This window comes from Typopeltis vanoorti, chromosome 24 (genome assembly GCF_054136105.1).
Source record: "Typopeltis vanoorti isolate ZY-2024b chromosome 24, IOZ_Tvanoo_1.0, whole genome shotgun sequence".
In the NCBI taxonomy this organism is placed as follows: domain Eukaryota; kingdom Metazoa; phylum Arthropoda; class Arachnida; order Uropygi; family Thelyphonidae; genus Typopeltis; species Typopeltis vanoorti.
This window is the reverse complement of record NC_143572.1, coordinates 56,306,708-56,326,197: the sequence shown is the minus strand read 5'-3', so window position 1 is coordinate 56,326,197 and position 19,490 is coordinate 56,306,708. Positions and strand designations below refer to the sequence as shown.

Genomic DNA, 19,490 nt, shown 5'->3' with positions numbered 1-19,490 from the left:
TTGAAGATAACAATATAAGAGCTTTGGCTAAGAAAGAACATATATGGAACTATAAGACAGGCAATTATAATAAACTAAAATAGTGCCTTTAGAGGCCTTTAAGGATCAAAGTTAGATAACTGAGAAGAAACCTCCACATAGCTTTTTAAGGAATGCATAGGACCAACTAGGACTTTCAGACCTAATGTCCAATCTTCACCTTTTCATGGTGCACTCCCATTAGTAGTTATCTACCTGGATACCGAATGAACAAGGATGGGCTGTCAGTATGGGATTTAGCTGACTAAATTGTATTCTTCTTGGCTTAAACTAAAATGACATGGTCATACAATCTGATAGGACTTCGCGCTGGTTGTTTCATTTTCAGGTTAAAAACCACAGCTCATGTTGTTTTCGTCAGGGAACCAGAATGAACAGCATAAAAGTCTGCTACTGGAACACATCCCAACTCAAAATCAAGGTTGGCATCCTCAACATAAGAGACATCAATAGAAAAGAAATGAAAGAAGAAGAAGAATTGGATAAGTACCAGATTGAGATAATAGGTTTATTGAAACAAAGACAAAACCAGGTGAGAACTTTCTTACAAATACAAGATGTTATATTCCAATAATAATGATCAGGGAAAAGGAGTAGCTATAATGTTCAATACTAAACATGGGGATAATCATCTTGAATGGTAGATAGTATTAAGTCAAGTGATGTAGACATATCAAATTGGGGAACTGGATGTCGAGACGTATTTGTGCCTATGAATACATATACACCACAGAAAGTTCTATCATACTAAGGAAGAAATGGAGAAACTTTTTGAGGCATTAGAGAAGGCTGCTGACACAAAGAAAAAGGAAAAGTTGGTCTTAGTAAGAGATCTAAATGGCAGAGTGGGTAATGATAATTAGACATATAGAAATGTTTTGGGGAAATTTCGAGAAAAGAGCAAAGCTAATAATAATGGTAAGTACCTTTTGGATTTCTATTCAAGACATGGATTAAGTATTGCTAACAACAACATGTTTCAGTCTAAAGATGTGCACAAATTCACATGGCGAGAAGATGCAAGCAATAAGAAAAATCTCATTGACCATGTTATTGTTCATAACGATATCTTCATGCTTGTTCAGGACACAGGTATATAGTGGATTTGAAATTAGAGTATTACTATTCAGTAGTGAGAAGGATAAAATTTAATGTCATTGAAAAGAAAAGTGTGCAAGAATGTTTTAAAATGAATCAAAGTTGAGAAGCTTTCAGGGGTGAATTACAAACTCAAATACACTCATATTCAGGAAAAAATGAAAGAGTTTGAAAATAAGAAACAAACTTTCGAGATTCAGTGCCAGATCATGAAGAAAATTGATTGATTCAATCAGAGGGAGTTGTCTGCAAGAAAGAAAGAATAGAAAAATCAGAACTCCATGGTACAGTCAGAAAGCTAAAGAGGCAGTCAAGGATAAGAAGAAAAGCATACGAAAAGTTATTGGAAAGTAAATCAGCTTGTGCTCTGAGAGAATACATAGAAACATGTAAGAAAGTGAATTACTTGTGTAAAACTTGCTAAACAAAAGTCATTGGAAGACTTTGGTAGGAACATAGAAAATAAATTATATAAGCAAAGTGGATATTAGATCCAGCATTATTTCAAAGCCTAATGTAGAAACTATGAAAGTTTCTTTAGGTAAGTTGACCAGAGAGCTTACAGGAATACACTCCCCAGTATTCATGAGTTGCCTTAGTGCAGACTACTTAAAAGACATAGGTGCTGCCCAAGTATCTATATATTTTTCTTGTTGAGAGGCTTATATGCTGGTTAAACATGATAACTAATATTTAAGGAATTGACAGCGTATACTGGAAATATAGATTAAATAAACTTTAATATATACTTTCCGATATTTCGGCGAACGTCACATTGCCATCTTCTTGGGAACTTACTAAAAGACACGTGCACACAAGTACTAATAACAGCCCTTAGGAACATGCCAAACCTCAACAAATTTGGATGCATGAAACTGCCCCAAATTTGGGAAACTTTTATCAGAAGAACTTCAGCCCAAAGGCCAAGAACTACCAATTTAGCCCGCCAGGGGGCACCATCAGGACTTTAGGAAACGCTAGCTTCCTAGCTTCAGTCTCATTTGCTGTTATTAGTACTTGTGTGCACGTGTCTTTTAGTAAGTTCCCAAGAAGATGGCAATGTGACGTTCGCCGAAATATCGGAAAGTATATATTAAAGTTTATTTAATCTATATTTCCAGTATACGCTGTCAATTCCTTAAATATTAGTTATCATATCTATATATTTGCCTTTTATTAGTGCATTTTGATAAGGTTTCAGTAGCCTGACAGCTGTTTTGAACTGGTTGATTCTCTTCAGAGACCAGGCAAAACCCTTAAGAAACCAAAAGCTCTCATTTAGTATAAGGAACTCAAAATGTCAGAGAAATGTATTTTACGTAAACATACTCTCGGTCAGTGCATAAAACTGATTACTAAAATAAAGATCCAAAAAGCTTCAGTTCAGCGATGCAAAATTATGTATGCAAAGTGGATATTAGATCGAGCATTATTTCAAAGCCAAATGTAGAAACTATGATAGTTTCATAATGCAAGTTGACCAAAGAGCTTACGGGAATACACTCCCCGGTATTCACGAGTCAACTCACCTTATGAAACTTTCATAGTTTCTATGTTTGACTTTGAAACAATGCTGGATCTAATATCCACTTTACTTATATAATTTTGCATTGCCGAACTGAAGCATTTTGGTTCTTTATTTTAGTAAATAGAAAATAAATATCAGGAATGTGGCAAAATATTCTGGGAGGTACTAAAAAGATTAAAAATGGAGGAAAGAGCATTGTAAAAGGAATCAAAGATGATAAAGGTTATAGATGTGAAAACTGAAGATAAAGACATTCTAGATATCTTGACACTTGTAAAAGAACTAGCTGGGTTCAGGCCAAAAGGAAGTTGTCAGGATCAGATTTTCACTTTTAGACAAATAGTTGAGAAATCTTGAGAATATAAAAAGGATCTGTATTTAAGAATAATAAATAATCAGGTTTTAACTCATATAGATTTATTTATGCTAGATGTATTTCCTCGACATGCTTCGCTGTCTATATGGCTAACAGTATCTTTAGGAGGTTGCTTAACATAATTTAAAAACTATTAAAAAATTAAACATTTTCCAACAGCCACTAATATCTATAAATTGAAAATACTGGAATGATGATCGTTTAATCACGAGTATCATTAGGCATGTTATGTGCATGTTATAAACTCTGTATGTGATTGTTGGCATAGAAGAGATCTTTAATACTACACATATTAATTAATGACTTCCAAATATCATGAAGGATCATTCTTTGGTTTCTATTTAGCATGCCTTTGAGCAAATGACCTTGGAGGACTCCTTAAACAACCTGTCGAAGAAGTAATTCTCTTCAAAGTAGGGCATGGAGGATGCTTGCCAATTTACCGTGTGATTGTCTTTGAGGATGTGTTCTATGAGTGTTTTTTTAATTCCCTTTTGTTTCAACATTGCCCATATGTTCTTTGCAGCATAGAACATATAGGCAATGTCAAGCAAACTTGTAAAAAGAGAATGCTGTAGATCTCATACTATGAGAAGAGTAATGATGAGTCTCTAGAATGCTATGAAGAGGAAGCTACGAGAATGACTGTCATGGTGAGAAAGGAAAATCAGATTATGTACTGAAGTTAGCTGAACAGGCTAATGAAAAATCCAAAAGAATTTTATTGCTATGTAGCATGCAAAAGGAAGAATGAACAGGTGAGAATTAACCATAGTGAATGTGATTGGTAGACAAGTGTCAGATACACAAGAAATTACTGATTTGTTAAAGACCACTTTAGTAAGGTATATATTCTAGACATACCCATTATATTTCTACATGTTGGGTAAGAACTGGATAAAAGAATTGAGATAGATGAGTTAGAAGTATTAAAACTATTGCGATGCCTTGACTCAGATACAGCAGTTGGACTAGATGCAATATGAACACAGGTATTGGAAGAATTGTGCAAAAACATCTAGAAATAACCTTGACCTGGTTCTTCAACTTGAGTCTCAGTAGTACATGTAAAACTTCTAATGACTGAAAAGAGCAAGACAATTCTTATTATACAAGGGTAGACCTAAAACTGATGCAGCAAATTATAGACCATTTAGTATTTCTGGCATGATCATTATGATATTGGAAAGGCCGGTTATGAATTCCATCTGAAAGTGGATATACAACACTGGGTTTCTTTATAGAGGACTGCATGGGTTTTCTTAAAGATGTCATGCTTTAGCAATCGTGTTCGTAATAGATTAAAACAGAGTTGGATAAGGAAAATGGATATACCACAATTCTTTATTTTTCCAAGGTCCACATTGCAGGTTGTTATATAAACTGAAATGGATGAGTTTACAAAATAAACTTGTGACATGGATTGAAGAGTAGCTGACCAGCAGATGTTAGAAAGTGATATATGATGGTGCTGAGTCTACAAGGAGGATAACCAGTGATGTACTACAAGGTTCTGTATTCAGGCCATTGTTGTTTAATATGTATATTAATGAAATTGTAGAGCGTCTTCAATGCAATATTCCGTTATTGCTGATGATGATAAGTTAGAGAGTGTAATAAGGGATGTAGTTGATAAGAGATATATTATTCGTTTTTCTCTTTCTCCCAATATTTTTGAAACATTTCTGTGTCTAGTATTCATTTCCCACTTTGCTGTTTAGATCCAACAAGGACCAGATTTTCCTTTTTCTTTAGTCAGCTACTCTCTCTAATGACTCAAAATTCCTCCACTTCTTATTTAATAATAACTTCTCAGTGATCATAGCCACCAGTTAGTCTGATGTATTCAATTTCCAATTATTTTGAAATTTGTTCACATGACTTTTGTTATTATATTGATAAAGAATTTGCAGTAGACTATTGCTAATATAGCAACAGTTAACTGAAAACAAGGAGGATTGTTATGAATGTTTCATTTTATACATTTACAGTTGTCTAGGTAGTTATCCTTTTTTATGTTTCTTTCTGTAGCCAGCCAAATTAAATAAATAAGAAAAAAACATGAAATGTATGCTTATAAATTTGCCACACCTTTATGCAGTTTCTAGGGATGATCTCTCATTCTTTTTTGCCATTTGAAAAATTCTTAATATACTGTGTGTGTGTGAGAGAGAGAGAAAAAGAGGAGGCTCTAATGCACTAGCCTAAGTAGTACTGTGGATGAGCTAATCCAGAAACCAAACATGTAACTTTTTCAAGACATTTTGGCATCCAGTAAACAAGGTGGAAGTCTCGCTCTTTGAATCATGAATTTTTAAGTGAATCCTATTTATAAAGGTAGCAAATGTTTTCATGTTCCTTCACAGTACATTAGTACCCTGGGTGGATTGAGGGTTGGATAAGTTGAAACCACGCTCTAGAGACCAAATATACAACTTCTTCAAGCGACTTGCAATTTCCACTAAGAAGGATGGTGAGATCGTACTGGGCGATTAAACGTTGAAGTGCTCAGGGTGGGGTATTCAGACACTGATCTATGCGATCCCAGACATTTTCTGTGAGATTCAAATCTAGAAAATGTGCTGGTCATGGAAATCATGTTCAGTAAATTAAATGACTCAAATAGTAACTCCAACATGGCATGGAGTTTTATCATCTTGCTGGAACACACCTGTGCCATTTGGGAAGACTGTCACCGTGGAGTGGTATCAGCAAAAATCAGCAGATACAACAGATTCAGAATATGGTTAGGGTATCAGAGCTCCAAGAGGCACCCAGAAAAATCGTTCCATACCATATCACTACTGTCTGCTGCTTGTTTCTGCTGGACTATGACATCTAAATGATTCCTCTCTCCAAGATTCACTTAACCTCCATCTACCATCCACACAGCATAGCTAGAGATTCATCCAAAAAGGTAATTTAGTTTTTATCCAGTTTTCAGTGGTCCAGTGATCTCTCTCTCGGGTCAAACTGTAGACATAGTCATCGATAATTAGGTATAAGCATAGATGCCTACTTTGGAGGAGGGTGCGTTGAATTGTGCATTGGGAAACACTTCATTTCCTAGATAAATTCCATTCTGCAAGTTTTTAATCTAGGGACTTATACAAGGCAGAACAACCTTGCTGATACTTTGTGGGCAAGCATTAAGAAGAAAGAAACATTGTCATTATAGAGAAGCAATGCAAAGACAGCTGTTTCAAAAAATCAAGTAGATGGAATGAAAGATGAGGATAAAAAGCTGGTTTGTGAAGTTTGAACCTAGATAGTGTATGGATGTTAATCAACAGTTGCTTGTGTTTTTATATGCTTAGAAGAAAGTACGATAATAATGGCGGGCCGCACCTATGAAAAATACATAAAATAGAAACATCTATGAGATAGAGAGGAGGGTATTCATTAATTGTCATCTCTTAATTTTCAAGAATGTAAAATTCCCTCTGAAATTTGAGCAGTACTATGCTTGATTTTTTAACATGCAAGGCGTTTTTGTGAAATTTGAGAATGTCAGATAATTCTAAGCCAGATTAGCAATGGTATATTGCCTTGAACTGCAAGTTGGAAAGGATTTTCTTATTGGTTTTGGCACACTAATTAGAAAATGTTTGCATCACTAGTATAGATTCAGCATAAATTGTAATTAATGCAGTAAAGTCTTTAAAAAAATGTCTGCTCATTCAGGTATAATGAGTACTGCATGAGATTAAAAGAAAAAGAAAAAACTGATACCTGCATATATCAGTATATTGTATCATGTAATATGAAAGTCAAGGATACAAGTATGGTCTTTGATTATGATTCATGCTATTTTATAAATCATAACTTTAAATTTCACATAAGTAATCAATGGGATTGTAATCAATGTCAGTGTGTAAATTATTTATAAATCTGATTAATCAAAACTTAGAAAAAACAAATAGAATATTATTATTTTTATGGCTATTAAGCCTGTTTTTGTTTAGGAGTGTCCCTTATTTAAAATACATTGGCTTTTTTACTCAAGAAATAATTTTTAGGGCATTATAAATGTATTTTAAAGGAAAATATAGCAGAATAATTGAGGAAGAAAATTTTGTACATACCTTGTTTAGATGCTAGGATGACTTCATTCTCCATGCTCTTAAAAGGGGGGGGGGGGCGTGGGGGGAGTGTTTGATGCAAGGCGGGCAAAATAATTTTGAAAACCCGGGTTTTTCTAAAATATTATATATATATATATATATTATTATACTTAAGGGCATTTTTTGGGGAGAAGGTTTTTTATGGGAAAACTGGGGGCGGAGAAGAGTGTTAATGGGATGCGAGCTGTTTCGGTCATGTGACCATCATCCGAACATTTGCGGGATGAGTGTAGGGCTATGTCATGACCGCATGTTGTATCTGCCACAAAAGAGCATTTGTTGTCGCTTATTGGTTGGAGGCATGACCTGATTTGTAAGTTGTGGAGTTTCCAACATTCGGAAATTAGGTAGGGTCAGTGGACGGTGATTGAGTTTTTGTCACATTTTGTGGCTATTTCGGATATTCTAAGCATTGTTTCATTGTCTTGTTTGTCTATTATTATAGCCTTGTCGCTTTGTGGAATATATTTCAGTTCAAGGGTGCGAGCTGCTATATTTCTGTCTTCCCTGTACTCTGTATTCTGTTTTTCTTTTTGATCTTGCATTGCTTTTGTGTTTAAATGTTCCGTAACATTTAAACACAAAAAAATTAAATGTTCTGTAACATCCCTATTCCATTTAAATAAACGGAATAGGGATGTTACAGTCACGGAAGTGTTCTTGTAGTCTAGTCCATAGAGACCTAATGATAGAGCCTGTATAGGTGATGTCACAATCTTTTTGGCAAGGAAATTTATAGACTACATTGTGGTGTTCAAATATTTCTTTGTGTGAGCGATTTAATGGGTTTTAGGAGAGTTGCTAATTTTTTGTTCGTGGTGAATACTAGCTTATAGTCCATGTGTTTGGAAATGTATTTGTAGGCTTTATGTGTGTTTAGATGTATGGCAGTTTGATGACCGTACGTGTGTTGGGAAGTCAGTTTTGGTTGTATTGTTGTTGTTATGACTGGTTTTTGCCGTACTATTTGCGTAATTTATTAGTTGTGTGGGATAGTTGCGATTTTTAAAAATATGTGTTAAATTTTTTAATTCCGTGTTAAGATAATTATGGTTAGTTAGTTGAGAATTTGTAAGCATTTAGATTAAAGTGAATAAAGAATTTAACATGGATTTTTAAAAATCGCAACTACCCCACACAACTAATAAATTACGCAAACAGTATGGCAAAAACCCATCATAAAAAAATACAACCAAAACTGACTTCCCAACATGTATGGGCATTAAACAACCATACATCCTAAACACATACAAAGCCTACAAATGCATTTTCAAACACATGGACTATAAGCTAGTATTCACCACAAACCAAAAATTAGCAACTCTCCTAAAACCCACTAAATCACTCACACACAAAGAAATATTTGAACACCAAAACGTAGTCTACAAATTTCCTTGCCAAAAAGACTGTGACATCACCTACACAAGCTCTACCATTAGGTCTTTATGGACTAGACTACAAGAACACTTCCGTGATTGTAACATCCCTATTCCGGAACATTTAAACACAAAAAAACAACGCAAGATCAAAAAGAAAAATAGAGTACAGGGAAGACAGAAATAGCAGCTCACGCCCTTGAACTGAAACATATCCCACAAATCGACATGGCCATAATAATTGACAAACAAGACAACGAAACAATGCTTAGAATATCCGAAACAATAGCCATAAAATGTGACAAAAACTCAATCAACGTCCACTGACCCTACCTAATTTCCGAATGTTGGAAACTCCACAACTTACAAATCAGGTCATGCCTCCAACCAATAAGCGACAACAAATGCTCTTTTGTGGCAGATACAACATGCGGTTGTGACATAGCCCTATACTCATCCTGAAAATGTTCCGATGATGGTCACATGACCAAAATGGCTCACACCCCGTTAAAGGTCACCCCCCGCCCCAGTTTTCCCATAAAAACCCTTCCCCTTCCCCAAAAAAGCACCCTTAAGTATAATAATATATATATATATATATATGTATATATATTATTTTAGAAAAACCCGGGTTTTCAAAATTATTTTTCCTGCCGTGCGTCAAACACTCCCCCCACGTTCCCACCCTTTTTAACAGCAGAAATATGGAGAATGAAGTCATCCTAGCATCTAAACAAGGTATGTATATGTACAAAATTTTCTTCCTCAATTATTCTGCTATATTTTCCTTTAAAATACACTTATAATGCCCTAAAAATTTCTTGAGTAAAAAAGCCAATGTATTTAAAATAAAGGACACTCCTAAACACAAACAGGCTATAATAGCCGTAAAAATAATAGTTTTTAAGAGGAGTAACATTGGAATTTTTACCAGAAATAATACCTATACAAATAGAATAATTACTCAATGGAAGTTATTTATATGAAGTACAGATTGCTTCATCTGAGTAGCTGTTAAATTTATAGATTATTAAAGCTATTAATAATCTACAAAATACCTCCATTCTAATATAAACTTATTATCTATAGACTGTTTATCACAGAAAAATTAAATATAATTAATACAACTTACTGGCTTTATATTTTTTTTATCATATTTTATTTTCCAGAAATGAGTCTTCAGCTAACTCGTCAAATGCAGAGGATTTTACAAGTGGACTACAGACTCACACAAATGCACCTCACTTCATCTACCTCTCAGTCATTAACAGATTCAGGCAATAGCTCTACACCTGGTTCTTCAAGCACAAATAGATTAACTGGTAGTAGTAGTAGTCAGCAAGATAATAATAGTAATAATGAAATCACAACTTCTGTAGCAAACAGAGAAACTGTAAATCTACCTCATTCAAATCGGCTGACAAAAAGAAGAACCTCAGGTACTGCTGCCACAGATCCACAGTCCTCAAACTATAATCAAAGGTCTCGGCGTCCATATTCCAGGTTACCTAATCCTTTTTTTAATGTAGATAACAGAGGACGGCAGGGAAGATCTTGGCACGAAAGTTCACCTTTTGTGTGGAGAAGACAGCCAAATGAACTGGCTTCAGAAAGATTACATGTTGATAATGTGGGTGGTAATGATGAACATAGGATAGATGAGATAGATAGACCTAGAATACCTTGGCCAGATGATGACAGTATTGAAAGCTCCAGCACAGGAACAACCTTGCCAAATAGACACAGAAGAAGGATAAGGACCATGCCTAATTCATCTGGCTATGATGAAATGTATTTATCCTCACAAGAAAATAGAAATGAAAGTGACTTGAGTACTCCTGCCTACAGCCCTACCTGGTATAGACAGAATGATGCAAACTCTCCAGGTAGCCAAGATATGTCAGAATCGCCTCCAGAACTCCCAGAAAGAGAGCGACAAGGTGCTAGTGGAAGACTAGATGGAGTAAGACGGATACGCAGTGCCTCTGATCATGTATCCCATTTTCATATCCCTGAAGTTCAAATAGAAGTTTCATCATCACCTCAAGAAGACCCAATACCTCTTCCACCACATGAAAGGCCTCGTTCGCCACCTCTGTCGGCAATACTTTCTGGTAATGAACATGATGGCTCTCGAGTATGGGGAAGAGTACCTCCATATCTTTCTGTTCTGTATGATTCAAGCTTTAGGCCTAGGTTAGGTAAGTAATTTTAACTTAATTATACTCTAATTTAATGTAATAAATATTTATATCTATCTACTTTTTATCACACTCTTTGGTTTGAGCCTTTTCACTTTAAGGTTTTTCTTCCTGGGAACTTTAGTTTTCCACTGCAAACCAGCCAGATGCAAATGATAGCCATAATATACTAATATGCTATACAAATAGGATGTGTTCTACTCTAACAGAACACAATCAAGTTTAATTTCAAAGAAGCCAAGTTACTTTGCCATGAGAGGCCATTCAGCCTGTAACAGCAATGTATGTAGTGGAAAATGAGAATGGGATGTAAAAACTTGAGTGCCTGTTTAACCTTGTGAAAATAGCATGTGCTTCCATAGTGCCAGACTGCCCATAGAAAGACCATTATAGGTTCAATTCTGGGTCACCAACTAGAACTTTTTTTAAGCCTTTCTTCAGCCAGTTCCTGAGTGTGTTGATCTCTGGCATAAACATGTAGGATTTCTTCCTCCCCTCCACCCTTCCTGGAAACTTTGTTTTTCATTCCTACATCTTTAAAATCAACCATAGAACTCCATTATTATTATAGGCAATAATACAAATGTTATGCCATGAGATGGCAGCAGTTGTCTTGTACTTCTTTTCTCTTCAGTCAGTATAGATGCAGTTGTTAATTTGGAAAGATCTGGTTTGAATCCCATCTGGGAGGAAAAGAGCCTTTGTCAGAACTTTTCAACTGAAGGTGAAGCCAGTCTCATATAGAGGTGGCAGAGTTTTCCTCTCCCAGAAACTTGGGTTTTTCATTCCAGAAAACAGACAAATTATATGAACAAAATTCACTGCCCTCATTGCCTTGGTTTCTTCAGCCATAAATTTAAAACCTAACCCAACCACTTTCTCTCTCTCCCCCTCCCTCCTCCCCTTTCAAAGCCTTGGTTAATTGTTAGCTTGAGCTCACTGTCACTTAAGGCTAAAGGTGGAGATTGGCTGCACACCTGGTTTTAACAGTTAGAGCTTAAAGGAGTCTTGCCTATTCCCTTTGGGGTATAATATGCATTACAGGATATGTTTGTTTATTTATTTATTAAATTTCACATAAAGGTTTCTCTAACTCAATCAGTGGTGATAATGACCTTTGGATAGAGAGACAATGCTCATATCCTTATGGACATGTATGATGCTATGCATTATATTTTGCAAATTTATATACAGTAACATGGCTTTTCACATTTTAGCTTAACGATGCAACAGATATGTTTTTTGTTTTTTTGAATGGTTATTTCAGCAATAGTACCAGTTCTTAACTGCTGTAAATATACAAGGGTGGTCTGAAACGTTCTTGGCCTCAACCATAGATGGCAACACTATTAGCACAATTTTTTTTTCCAAGTTGGTACATCTGTCATAAGCATCCATGTGAATTGCAAGCCATTCTATCAAGTAGTTTGTTTTATTCAGCTGTCTGAAGCAAAAGTGTATCCCTTGAAATGGATAAAATTGAGTATCGTGCAGTTATAAAATTTTTTGTAAAAGAAGGTTTAACACCAAAAGAAATTCATTTGAAGTTCATAAAAGTTTATGGGCACTCTTTTCCTTCATTTTTGACAATTAAGAAATGATCTGCCGAGTTTAAACGTGGCCATACCAGCCTTGAAGATGATCCACATGAAGGACGTCCAAAAAGTGTAATAACATCAGAAATCATTGATCAAGTGCACAATATGATATTGGATGACCGGTGAGTCAAAGTGCGTGAAATTGCTGAGACTATAGGCATTTCAAAAGAATGTGTAGGGTATATTTTGCATGAAGAATTGAAAATGAAAAAGCTTTGTGCAACATGGATGCTGCACTTGCTCACAGCAGATCAAAAATGCACTCGCATGAAAATCTCTGAACAGTGCTTGGAGTATGTTGTTCAACCATAAGTTTAATTATAAAACTGATTTTGTGCAGTGATTTATTACTATGGATGAGACTTGGATTCACCATTACACCAGAAATCGGTTGTTCAGCACCAAAGAAAAAGAAGACAAAGTCGGTTTCATCAGCAGGAAAGATTATGGCATTGGTGTTTTGGGATGCTAAATGCATTTTGTTTATTAATTATCTTGAAAAGGGTAAAACAATAACTGGGGAATATTATTCCAATCTTTTAATCAGTCTAGACAAAAAAATTTGTGAGAAAAGATCCTTTTTTGCAGAAGAAAAAAATCATCTTTCATCAGGACAATGCACTTGCCCACGAAGGTGTTTTAGGAATGGGAAAATTAAGGGATCTGCACTATGAATTATTAGAACATCTAACCTATTCCTCAGATTTGGCTCCCTCTGACTGCTATCTCTTCCTAAAACTAAAACTCTTCCTCGCTGGTCAGCATTTTTGTTTGAATCAAGAGGTGATTGCAGCTGTAGATGGGTATTTTGCAGATCTTACTGAGAACTACTACAGGGACAGGATAATGGTGCCGGAGCATTTCTGGAATAAATGTATTAGTCTTAAGGGAGATTGTTTAAAAATAAAAATAATTTTGAAATTATAAATTCATTTTTTCATTGTTAGGCTGAGAACTTTTCAGACCACCCTCGTGAAAAATGCTTATCTTCGGCTATGTTGATGACTACCTATCGATTTAAAAAAAAAAGAAGAAGAAAAAGTAAGACAGTGGGAATGTGGTCCACTTTCTTATGGGAATAAAAACTGCTTTATAGATGCTATTTTTAGAAAATTTATATTTATATAAATAAAATATGATATTGTTAAAATAAAATAATTTAAACAATTTGCACCTTATTTTCATTTCTCAAAGGGAACTACTGATGATATATATATATTTTTTTTAAATTAAAAGCAAGATGCAGTATTTTATTTATTTTCCTCTCTCGAAGTTGTTATTCTGGTAATTTTTTTTTTTTTTTTGCTGAATTTTTATTTTTTATTAGAAATATATGATTGGATATGATTTTTTTTTTCATAAAATAGTAATATTTTTTTTAAGTTGTCAGCATTAATTTATATATTACATTACTAAATGTTGACTTTGTTTCCTTTAACATGTAGTTTATTGCTGTTTTCGATTATGCATTAAATAATTAAGATTTAGTGATGAATGCTATAATTAAACTTATGGTTGAACAGAACATGTTCTTGGATTTGAAATTTGTTAGAATTCATAAACATCTTTCAAATTACAAGTGTCCATGTACACATCATGATGTATATGTTTTTTCTTGAGCTACAAGGTTTGAATACACAAGAGGTATGGCAAAAATGTTAAACTGAACAATGAACATTTTCTTTCTTGTGTTTGTAATATTTTGGTAAATGGCGGAAAGAAAATTTACAAGAGGATTAAGTAAACCGGGATCTGCAGCCCAAATAAGAGAAACTGTTTCTCAGGATGTGAGGGAAAGCACCATACTGGTAAGTGTGACTGTCAAACCTCAGTCATAACCTTGAAACTTCATTCATTTCCTCGACAACTGATGCTGAAGTGCAGAGCAATGTATATTTTCAAAATTTAGGTAGAGAGGTGTAATAGCCTATTTTTAATCGTTAGCATATTTTGTGCACAACTATATCATTAGCCCAGTTATTATTATTATGTGACACCTCCAGGGAATCCAAAGATTAATTGATGTGTGCAAACCCCAACCTGCAACAAGCCGGTTGGGGTTTCCCACAATTATATAATCATAGCAGACGCTGCACCAAGCAGGATAAAAGCGCTATACAAAGGAAGAAGTTCAACTGACTTTGCGACACAGCTACAAATGAGATTCTAGGTGGATGTCCTACATGTGAAGGAATTATCATGCCTTGTAGTAGAGATAATTGATGGCTTGCTTCTTTTTCCATATTATTTCAACTCAATTATATACTCCATATTTTGGTGTATGCAAAAACACATTGTGAACCAGTAAAGTGGTTAACAGGCCTCTGTCACTACTTCCTTTTCTATGGTAAGATACTCCCATCTTCAACTGTATGTAATCTTCATATGTTACGAATGTTACTCAAAAACTATAATGTGAGAGAATTTGTCCAATGTGATATGTGTGGAATGTATGCATTCCCGAATGAGGCTGTAGTTTGGATTGAAAGTGATAGTGGTAGGAGAATGTGCAGAAAGTGTAAGCAAAGTGAGGAGTTGAATTATGTGTCAGGTTGTGAGACAGCTATGGTTGAAGAAAGCCAGAAAGTGAATGAAAATAGTGGCTTGATAGGGAATTGCGATGTACAAGATGGCAATGAGAGCAGTGATCTAAGAAAGAGTGAGAGCAACTATACACAGAGAGAAAATGGTTTGAATGATAAAAAAAATGAGGAATTATTTGTAGGAAGTGAGATCGCTAGGTTGCGTGCAGTGATACAAAATGCGCAGCGGCAATTAGAACACCTGCAAAACTCTTTCCAGAGTGATTCGGCTGTTGTAAATAACCAGCGTAAGAGTGGGCGAGTTTCTGAAATGAAGGAAAGAGTGTTGTATGGTGACTCGTTATTAAGAGGAGTGATTGATGGGAGTGTAACTAAATCGTACTTACCGGGTGCGAAATTTAAGGATGTAAGTGAGAGTATTAGAGTGCAAAAACAGAGGGTGAAAGAATTAATAATTGTGGCGGGTACGAATGAATTGAAAGGTGATAAATTTTTTATGAGAGAGGACTTGAAAGTATTGTTAAAGGTAGCAAAAGAAAAGAGTGACAGAGTTAGAATGGTGAGTCTGTTGCCGTAGTATGACAGAGAGGAGTTTAGAAGGAGGGCCATAATCGCAAATGACATTATGCGCAGGTTATGCAGACGGTGCGATATGGAATGAGTTTGATGGGCAAAAGGACTTATACAAGATGGATGGCCTGCATTTGAATGGACTTGGTGTGCGAAGACTGGAAAAAGTGTTGCTGAATGAAGTGAAAATGGATGTGCAGAACCAGGGAAACTAGAACTACCAAGGATGGGGGGGGGGGGAGTGGATATGCAGACATCAGTGAGACAGTTGAGTGTAAAAATGTATATAATGTACCTGAGCCAGCACTAAGGACAAAAAATGGGAATGGGACATTTAGAATAACGCATCAAGATAGGGGTGGGACAAAGGGATCACTGCATTTCATGTATACTAATGCCAGGAGTATTAGGAACAAGAAGGAAGAATTTTTGGCCTTGATTGGCTCTTCCTGGCCACAGGTTATTGGCATTAGTGAAACATGGCTGATGAAAGATGATATAGTTAGTGGGTTAGAATGTGTAGGGTATAGTGTGTTTAGGAGGGACAGAGAGAGAATAAAATGGGGAGAGGGGTGTTATTGATGATAGCTAATGAACTGCAGCCAAGGAGAATTGAAGTTGTATTGCAGGGTAGTGAAAGGAGCTCATTTGAGGCTATTTGGTGTGAGATTGAGACTGGCAGAATAAAATATACAGTTGGGTGATGGAATAGATGGTGGAGATAGTATGCATAAACAAATTGATGAAATGAGTGGAAGGAGGGTAATTATTATGGGGGATTTTAATTATGGTAACATTGATTGGAAGGAGGAGAGGACATGTGAGGAAGGAAATGGATTTTATTCAATTATTAAGGGATAACTATCTGAGACAGCATGTAATTGAAAATACTAGGGGTGTGAGAGTGCTTGCCCTGGTAATAGCATCTCACAATTTGACTGTAATGCATATGACCATGTTGCCACCTATTGGTGAGAGTGACCTGGGAGGTGGCTAAAGGTGTGGAATTTTTGATTAAGACAGGGTATATGTGGAATTACTGTGCTCACAAGTATGACAAGCTTGGGAGATTGCTTGGATCAGTACCATGGCATGTACAACTGCAAGGGCTGGACGTCGATAGAGCATGGGAAGTGGTCAAGGAGCATTTACAGGAGGTTATGGCTGATTGTATACCTAGGGTCCGAATAGTAAAACAAGTAGGGGTTAAATGGATGAATAACACCATTAAGCTTGAGCTGCAAAAAAAGAAACAACTGTGGAGGGAATTTAAAGAAAGGGGTGACCTGCAGGCACACGAACGGTATAAAGTGCAGGCCAGAAGGGTAACGAGTGTGGTAAAAACAGCAAAAGCCGATTATGAAAGGAAACTAGCTATGCAAGCAAAAGAGAATCCTAAACAGTTCTTTCAATATGCTGCAAGCAAGAAAAAAATTGTACATGGCAAAATGATTTTAAGGAATGACGATGGTAAGGAGGTCACTGAACCAGTCGATATAGTGGAGTTACTGAGCATGCACTTTGCAAAAGTATATCATCCAAGTGGTGATATTGAAAAAATGAAGGAGCCATTAGTTTATATGGGAATTGTGATGAATGAAGTGGAGGTGAATAGTCTATTACAGAACCTTAATGTGAATACATCTGTGGGATTGGATGGTATACCAGCACGAGTCTTGCATGAAGCGGCTAAGGAATTATCAGTGCCCTTGACCATGTTGTTTAATCTGAGTCTCGGGTCGGGTTTAGTCCCGAAGGCGTGGAAAGAGGGGAAAATAGTTTCACTGCATAAAGGAGGATCCAAGACTATGGTTGCAAATTACCAACCGATCAGCATATCAGGAGTTGTTGTCATGGTCTTGAAGAAAGTAGTCAAGAGAAAAATACAGGAATGGATTGATGAAAATGAGATACGGTACAGGGGACAGCATGGCTTTGTAAAGGGTAGATCATGCCTGAGTAACTTGCTCAAGTTTTATAACAAGGTGACGGCTGAACTGGATAAGGGAAATGGGTTTACAGTGATACTGCTGGACCTGGCAAAGGCGTTTGACAGGATACTACATGCAATTCTAATCCGTAAACTACAACATATGGGAATGGATATAGGGTTGGTGAGATGGATAGGTGGGTGGTTGATGGAGAGATATCAAAGAGTGGTTTATTCAGTAGTGGAGTCCAAAAGACGGCCTGTGACTAGTGGGGTGCCGTAGGGTTCTGTTCTTGGACCACTGCTGTTTAATCTGTTCATTAACGATATAGGGAAGGATCTAAATGGAACAGTTCATTTGTTCGCTGATGATGCAAAGTTGGGGAGGGCGATAGTGAATACAGAAGATGTCAAAGTCTTGCAGGATGACTTAGATAGATTGGAGTTCTGGGCTAAGGAGAATGGATGTCAATTTAATGTGACAAAATGTAAGGTTATGCATTTTGGGGTGAAAAGATTAGCAGCAGTATACCACATGGGTGGAACTGTACTCCAAGAGATTGATGAGGCCAGGGACTTGGGAGTGTTGGTGGATAGGGAGATGAAGTTTAGGGGGCACATTGCAAAAGTAGCTAAATCAGCTCATCAACTCACTTGGTTGTTGAAAAATACCTTAACGAGCAGAGACAAGCAAGTTATTGTACCTCTGTACCGAGCCTTGATAAGACCTCATCTTGACTACTGCACCCAGATTTGGTCACCTCGGTTCCTTCTTGATGGGGAGGAGGTGGAGAGGATCCAGAGACGAATGACTAAGATGATAGCAGGTCTATGGAATGAACCATATGAGAACAGGTTGAAGATTTGTGGGTTGCAGAAACTGGTTGATAGGCGGAAAAGGGGAAATATGATTGAGACATTCAAATTGCTAAAAGGATTCTATAAGATTAAATCAGAGGATATTTTTGAGATCAGGACTGGTGGTGGGAGAACTGGGGGACACCTATGGAAGCTGGGCAAGAGTGTGGTTAGCAGTGGTGTTAGGGCTGGGTTCTTTACTTTTAGAGTGGTAAATGAGTGGAATAAGCTGCCAGAGTCTGTTGTGGGTGCTATGACAGTGAGCGAGTTCAAGGCAAGGTATGATAGATACTGTAAGAATGTTGTATAGTTGTGTGGACATGATGTTTAGGGCCTCTCTCGATGAGTCTAAGGACTCCCTGGAGTAGCCTGAAAAATAATAATAATAATATTTATTATGCACTGCGTTGTCTAAATCTTCCCCAATAAGCAATGAAATGCTCCTCCTTCTTTTTCTAGTTTATTCTCTTCTGAAATCATTTACCATAGTAAATGCCGTTTGATATCAAGAATGTTATCCATGACTCAGACTTATCAGCAATCACCAGTATAGTTTACTAGTGTTGATTTGCATCAGGTTCAATTTTGTTTCTTTATTTTTATGAGTACTATCCACAAAAGGCTGGAAACCTTCCTCTGAAGACTAAAAATGAAATTTTTTCAAGCTACTCAGATCTCTAATGAGAACAATGCCATTCTTTCACTGGAAAGTAATATTCATATACCAATTAAAGACATTCACAGAATGTGCATGCCCATAGTGGAATTCCAAACACCCACTGATGGTTGGAGAGTAGATGTCCTAACCATTCAGCCAACTAGATTAGCAAGAGGTTCCGAGGAACTGCCTATACTATTTTCAAGATACTTGATCATGCTAGCAAAAAAAAGGCTTTTTGGCAAACTAACATCTTATCATCTGTCTGTCTTCTTTTCTTCGTTGTTGGATAACCAATTTCTGCTCTGACCATCCAGTGCATGTGATTTTAAATGCTTCCTTCCTTCTACTTTCCTATTCATGCAGAAATGCCCTAGGGTTCTTTTTTATCCAAGCTGTTCCTTAGAGGAGCTATTCATAATCAAGGTTATCACATTCTCTGCAATTGGTGAAAGTGACCGTACGTGTTGTCTTGACCTGGGAGATTGTACAACAATGAATATTCTTTCAAGAAGGAGTATATGTGGAACGTGAAACAAGGTAAATATAAAATAGGTATTCAAATCAAACATTTACTGATAATGAATCATA

General features: G+C 36.3%; 1 protein-coding gene across 2 annotated transcripts in view; it reads left to right on the top strand.

Annotated features, from left to right (window-relative positions):
• The window catches only part of LOC150093236 (activating molecule in BECN1-regulated autophagy protein 1-like), a 327,434-nt gene that overhangs the window by 238,822 nt on the left and 69,122 nt on the right, over positions 1-19,490 (top strand). For both annotated transcript variants that reach the window (XM_090413653.1, XM_090413652.1), the window contains exon 12: positions 9,711-10,742. In XM_090413653.1, coding sequence (XP_090269779.1) covers positions 9,711-10,742 — 1,032 coding nt within the window. The remainder of the gene's footprint in view (positions 1-9,710; positions 10,743-19,490) is intronic.